Below are 7,112 nucleotides of genomic sequence, written 5' to 3' on the forward strand. Positions count from 1 at the left end.
CTGGACCCACTTTGGGTTCTCTGGACCCACTTTGGGCCCCCTGGACCCACTTTGGGCCCCCTGGACCCACTTTGGGTTCTCTGGACCCACTTTGGGCCCCCTGGACCCACTCCTGGACCCACTTTGGGCCCCCTGGACCCACTTTGGGCCCCCTGGACCCACCCTGGACCCACTTTGGCCCCCCTGGACCCACTTTGGGCCTCCTGGACCCACTTTGGGCCCCGTGGCTCCTGGACCCACTTTGGGCCCCTGTGTCACAGTAAATTAACGGTCGTTCACATGCAGTACCTTGCAGGCCACTAGGTGGCGCTCATGGCCCACAGCTTGTTGCTGTCGCCTCAGATCCTGCTCTGTGGTTCCAGAAACATGAACCTTGTGTTTAAACGGCGCTCTGCTCCTGCAGGTCCAGCGGACCATCGCCAAGCAGATCCAGATGGTGCGTCAGATCGGGAAGGGCCGCTACGGCGAGGTGTGGCTCGGCCGCTGGAGGGGAGAGAAAGTGGCGGTCAAGGTGTTCTTCACCCGGGAGGAGGCCAGCTGGTTCAGGGAGACGGAGATCTACCAGACGGTCCTGATGAGGCACGAGAACATCCTGGGTAGGTTCCTGGGGCTGAACCCGGCGGGTCAGGGGCCGACCCAGGTCACCTGAGGTCATCGGCTCCAAGTCCCTGGAGCGCCGAGTCAAACCGTCAGAGAGCCACACTGCTGCTCCTCCAGGGTTTCGCCCTCCTCAGGCTGCAGCAGAGAAACTGACTCAGTTTTTCTAACGGAGGTTTTTGTTGCTAACCGGCAGATGGGAACAAAATTCTTCCCGTTTCTGTTCCTCTCTCCACAGCTGCTGAATATGATGTCAGCTGTAACATGAAACATGTTATCATCTTCTAATATTGACTGAAACACCAGAGTCATGATGTTTAATGAAATGTGAGCCTTTTCTCGTCCTCTGCTCTCCAGGCTTCATCGCTGCGGACATCAAAGGTTCTGGCGCCTTCACGCAGCTCTTCCTCATCACAGACTACCATGAGAACGGCTCCCTGTACGACTTCCTGAAGGTGAACACGCTGGACGCCGCGGCGCTGCTGCGGCTCGCCTACTCCGCCGCCTGCGGCCTCTGCCACCTGCACACCGAGATCTACGGCACGCAGGGCAAGCCGGCCATCGCCCACCGGGACCTGAAGAGCAAGAACATCCTGGTGAAGAAGAACGGCACCTGCTGCATCGCCGACCTGGGCCTCGCCGTCAAGTTCAACAGGTGACGTTCAGACGAGACCCGACGGGTTTCCTGTTGCTTCAGTGTTTAGTTTTCATTTCCTGAACCAACATGGATCTGCAAACACAGTCAGAAGAAACGTCTCCCTGAAGAGCTTTAATTAAACGATTCTGCTACTGTCACCTGTGTTGCCATAGCGACACCAGTGAGGTGGACATCCCTCTGAGCACCCGGGTCGGAACCAGGCGCTACATGGCCCCGGAGGTCCTGGACGACAGCCTCAACAAGAACCACTTCCAGGCCTACATCATGGCCGACATGTACAGCTACGGCCTCGTCGTCTGGGAGATGAGCAGACGCTGCGTCACCGGAGGTACGGTCCCCCTGAAACGAGCTGCGGCCGCCACAGGGGCCCCGCCGAGTCAGCGTTTACACTAAGCATCACTCATCCTGCCTAAACTTCACATTTCCATGTTAACTAGTGGCCACACTTTATGCTCGGTGAGGTGAGTTTATTGGTGTAGTGCTTTCCATGACGAAAATATAAAGTGATAAGAAATATTTCTTATTTATCGCAAAAAAAGCAAAGATGAGAAGCTGGAATAAGTTATTAATCAAAGGCTAGTTTAGATATTCAGCTACCAAAATGTTCACATTGTTATGATGTTTCCCTGCATAGAAACTCCACATAGTCCTTGTGGAAGAGGCCAGCTGTGTCTGTTAGCCCAGCTGCTAATGCTAATGCTGCTAAAAGCTCTGCTAACGCTGGTCATTTGTATCTACAAAAAGTGGAGCAAACTAGATCTACAAGCAACAGGCAGAGTGAGATCAGCAGGAGCGATAGCATTAGCTTGTCTGCCTTCATGAATATCCAAAACATATTCTGATCATCTGAGAGTGAAAAATACTGGAAGATAAGAAAATGTAATAACTTTCCGCCTGCAACGGGATTCATTAAACCTGGTTCTGTTGCGTCTGGATTCACCATGTTTGAAAAGCAAAGCGTCCAGCCGGGTCCACAGATGCAGAAAATTTAAGGAATAGAAAATAAAAATGATCAAATATGGATCAACGTGTCCTAAAGCAGAGCTGATGTTAAGCTGCAGGATCACAATGTCACTTTGTAGCAGCATAACACTGATGTCATTGTGAATCATATTTTAGGGTCCTGAAGAGGGTCTGACATGTCTTACAATCTGACGTCACGCCCAGAAAGTTGGCACAGATTAAATTTATCTGCTGCATGTTCGACAAAATCTGCAGGTGAAAGACGTCGATGTGGGACAGGTTGGTGCAGCCGGACTGCCGACCACATTTGGGAAAAACACCACGACTAAAGGAATGGGTGACGTCACAGTCCAACGCGATCCAGGCTCTTCTCACTCCCACAAACTTTCAACTTAACAAATGCTTTAGCTTAATTGTGTCCTTTTCTGTCCTGTTTTGTTTGGGACTAGACTTCCTGCTTTTCTGGAGAAACCTCTGAGGAGGCAAAAACTTTACCGTTCCTGCCACAGGCTTCCATTATAAATCAGCTAACCCTGGAACCAACTGATGCTTTTAACTCCTCATATCCATGTAGATGCATGAAATGTAATTTTCTTGACCTTTAAATATTCCTGCTCCTCGTGGTTTATTAAGCATTATAGAAAACCTCACAGATCTCTAAGAACTATAGCAGAGTAATCTGTATTAGTCACATATTTCCACCAACAGACTCCTGTTGCTGCTCACAGCGACCTGGAAGTGAAGCTATTATGAGGCTGATAGGGAAAATGATAAACATCTGGCCGATCAGCATTGCTCAGAGTCTCGCACTGCCACAGCAGATGCCGGGAAGTTTTACGTTGCCATGGTGATAAATTTGATAAGGGAACGCTTAGACCGAATTCTCCAGGTTGCAGAGGATTTTCCAGATGGCCGGTAAGCTTCAGCTTTATTAGCTTAGCTTCCATATTTCTCTATTTGTTTATTTTACTGTTTCAGCTGCTGTCATTGGTCTTCACTGGTAATCAGTTATGAACATCGCTCTGGTTAGCATGATGCTAATGTTGCTCTGGTTAGCATCATGCTAATGTTGCTAAGATTTGTTTTCCAAGTTAATGATCATGTTCTTCTTTCTGCTGCTGATCTAATGTTTGGTTGCTTTCGTGATGTTTGCTGGGTCATGTTAGCTTTAGCTTAGCTCCTGATTGTTGCTGTGGCTCCAGCAGAACCCGGTCCAGTTCCTCTGATTTCTGGGTTAATTTTATGTTGGTAGCTGTGATCATTTCATCCTGTTGGTTGTTTCTGGTAGAAATCTTCTCATCTTTGCTGTTATTAGTTGATTCTCTTCAGTTTTAAAATAAATGAGCCTGTCATTTGTTCAGTTAAACTCATGTTTGGTCATTTTCACAGTTTTGAGTCTGATTATTAGCTGTTGACACAGATCTTATCATATATTGCTAGTTACTGACCTGACTTCACGGTTGACTGATTTAACCCTTCGTGTTATTTTGCTGTGTGAATTCTGTAATTGTGGAACTGCACCGTCATTCATTTGAATCCTGAACCATTCCTGAATCTTTTGGCTGAATCAGGAATGTTTTCCCGCCTCCACTGGGTCAGATGTTGACCAGAGGGAGGATCAGCTGACTGGACGTGTTTTCTCTCTGTGCAGGTATGGTGGAGGACTACCAGCTGCCATATTTCAACATGGTGACCTCTGAACCCTCCTATGAGGACATGCTGGAGGTGGTTTGTGTTAAAGGCCTTCGGCCCTCAGTGTCCAACCGCTGGAACAGCGACGAGGTGAGACTGGCTGGAGAATCCTGCATGTGGTTCAGATTGAGGTTAAACGTCCTGCTGTTGCTTCCTCAGTGCCTTCGAGCCATGCTGAAGCTGATGTCGGAGTGCTGGGCCCACAACCCCGCCTCCCGCCTCACCATCCTCAGAGTGAAGAAGACTCTGGCCAAGATGGTGGAGTCCCAGGACATGAAGATCTGAAGCAGATCCTCGTCTTCCTCCTCCTTCCTCTGCTGCCTCCAGATTCACCCGACTCACTCAACCTGGACCGGACCCGACCGGACCGGAGCGCTTCTCCCAGGCTGCCTCCTTCATCTGCGGGAGGAAAAGGAGGAGAAACGGGGAGATGGAAGGAGCTTCTCAGAGCTGAACTGTGTTCCTCCTCCTCTTCCTCCTCGCTCTTCATCCAGATGACAGCCGGGCTCGACGCTTTCTGTGAAAGCCAAACGAGACGATAAAAACCCTGAACTGAGACGAGATGAGCGGAGAGAAGCAGCCCAGTTTTCTTTGTTTCTCCTGCCATCAAGGAATTTCTCTCCATCTCCCAGCAGCTTCTTTCTGAACCGACTCAGAGCCTCTGAGGAAACGTGGAAATAAATGTTTTAATGCTGAGCTTCACCTGGGAGCTCTGGAGTCCAGGTCTGCCGTCCTGTTTCTCTGCCCACTTCCTGTCAGTTTCTCAGTCAGATTCATGGGGGCGGGGCTTCAGATGAAGCTCCACCCATCATCTGATCAACACAGGAAGGGACAGGAGTTTGAGAACCAATCAAATCAAAGAATCCTGCAGGTTTTCATCACAAAGTCAGAATCAAATCTGAAAGTTTGAATTGAGTTGAACTTCAAGGAACCATCTGCTCCCCTCTGATGGATGCATGTTGGATTTGTGATGTGGTCACATGACCTGTGTCCTCTGTGGGTCCTCCAGCCTGCAGTTCGACCACCACAGACCCTGGAGCCCGTCGGCCTGGTTCTGCTCCGTTTCACAGATCAAATTTCCAGACACTCCAGAAGGTTCTGATCCCTGAACAGAAACCTGTTTCTGCAGCTCTGCTAACAGTTTCCCTCCACTTCCAGTCTTTGTGCTAAGCTACGCTAACAGCTCCCTGAAGCTGAAAATGTGGGACTGTCCCTTTAAGTGGAGCAGCAGGACGCTGTGGTCGCTGCAGCTCAGTGTAAAAATAAAAGGCCAGAATAGGAAGAAGCTCTGATGTGGAAATGTTTCCTGTTGTTCTGTTGTTGTTTGTCCAGCTTCTGGTTTGTTGCTGCATGAGTTTAGCAAGAAAATGAAAAACTGCTCTTCAGTCTGTCCACGTTAGCAGTTTGGAAGTAAAGAAGCTGATTTTAGTCCAAAAACTGTTGATGTCGGCTCTTCTTTCCTTCTCAATGTGTTTTCAAAACCATTTCATCACTCATTTGTGCTTCTGGTGCTTATTTTTCCAACTGAAGATGAATCTCATTTCAAAAACCCTCAGAAAGAAGATGGGAAAGTTTTACTGTAAAATTATCACACTGTGATATGAAAGAAGTCTGTTGTCCTGAAAGGAGCCGTTTTAATGAAATATTAACATTTCAACAGAGAAACAAAATGGAGTGAGCATCAAATGAATCAAATTAGAAGATAAGTGTTTATTTCTTACTAAACACGTGAGGTAGAAGTGCAGTAAACATACAAGGTGAAGATTTAGAATTTGAATCCAAGACGCCAAAAAGCAGAAACCAGAGCCTTCTGTGCTGAATGTCGTTATCCAGACAGAATGACACTCAGTGGATCCATAGTGTAATTTGAAAAGATTTTTATGAATACTGTAAATCTAAAGTTCACATATAAAGCAAAAAGTTGGACAGTCATGAAATGTGGCACCAGTTTATATTCATCAGGATGTGAGAACATTTTAACTTCCATGTCGAAGTTGATCAATAAACACAAGTTACTAATTTTCAGATTTTACATAATCTCAAACAACGCGGTTAAAAATCATTTTTAAGATCCACAATCAGTTTGTCAACAGTTGTACATAAGGTGGTGAACAGATTTCTGAAGATGCATAATTTACTTGAAGCTGGTATTTCTATTAGTATCTGCAGCAATCAAGGACTGAAAGTGGAAGAAGTTCCCAGAAACATCTGAGAATGTTTCTGAGTGAAAGACGGATTCCTTCGCTCTGAAAGGACACAGCTGGGTTCTGGTTCTGGTTCTGGTTTGAGTCTTTGATGGATCCTGTCAGAAACATGATTAAAACTCATTCTGTTTTCATATCGACCTACATTTATGTCATGAACCTGAACTAGTAGGGATACATGGAAAAAAACGAGACTTATTCTAACATGTTGGTTGTTCTCATTCGGGTCGGAGGAACAACATGAACTGCGCTTAAAAAAGTCCAACTTCATCACCACGTCTGATTGGGCCTGATGTAGTGAACGCTGTGTGAAAAGGGCTGTGGACACTTAGAGATGGTGACCTCACCTCTGACCTTTGCTCTGGCTCTCCTCTTCCCCACACAGAGTGGTTTTAGAGGGAGGGACTCCCTCCTCTCTGTCCTCACACTGATCCATGCTGCTGAATTCACTTCAGCTCACACACACTTTCTGGCTTCACCTGCAGAGGAAACACACATCATTCATCAGCTCTGATCATCCTTTACATCATTAGAGCTGGAAAAAGACCAGCTGCTCCTCCTCTGATTGGCTCTTCTCTGCTTCATATCAGTGTCAGGTGAATGCAGTCAGACAGCAGAGAGGCAGAGGAAGCTGCATCAGCTGCTGCACTTCTACCATCAGTCCACTAGATGGAGACACGGAGCTACATTTACATTCACTGATTCACTCTGACGACATGTTGCAGAAAGAGCTTAAAAAATTGTTCTGCTTTTATTACCAAACAAAACGGACTGGAACAAAATCAAATGTAAAATCTAAAAATAGAGAAAATGAGAACAAACAGAAACTAAAGGATGATGTTGAAGGAATGATGAGATTCCAGTTTGACTTTGAAGGAGCAGCAGAACCACAGAAAACGGTTTAGTTACAGTGAACTTAAATGTGTCACAGTTTAATAAAAACATGTTATTTAATTTCAGTTCATCAATAATCTAATAATCCTGTAGATTAAAATCCA

General features: G+C 46.6%; 1 protein-coding gene across 1 annotated transcript; it reads left to right on the plus strand.

Annotated features, from left to right (window-relative positions):
* Positions 1 to 379: 379 nt before the first annotated feature.
* LOC106939272 (bone morphogenetic protein receptor type-1A) lies at positions 380 to 5,347 on the plus strand (the record flags this gene model as incomplete). The annotated part of the gene is made up of 5 exons (XM_015021635.1): positions 380 to 596; positions 955 to 1,252; positions 1,408 to 1,583; positions 3,870 to 4,000; positions 4,070 to 5,347. Coding segments are annotated over 5 exons (948 nt in total), but the record flags the coding sequence as incomplete, so codon positions are not given.
* Between the last annotated feature and the right edge of the window lie 1,765 nt (positions 5,348 to 7,112).

The sequence above is a fragment of the Poecilia latipinna genome, unplaced genomic scaffold (assembly GCF_001443285.1).
Source record: "Poecilia latipinna isolate Pla-1442-1.1 unplaced genomic scaffold, P_latipinna-1.0 Scaffold2817, whole genome shotgun sequence".
Lineage (NCBI taxonomy): Eukaryota > Metazoa > Chordata > Actinopteri > Cyprinodontiformes > Poeciliidae > Poecilia > Poecilia latipinna.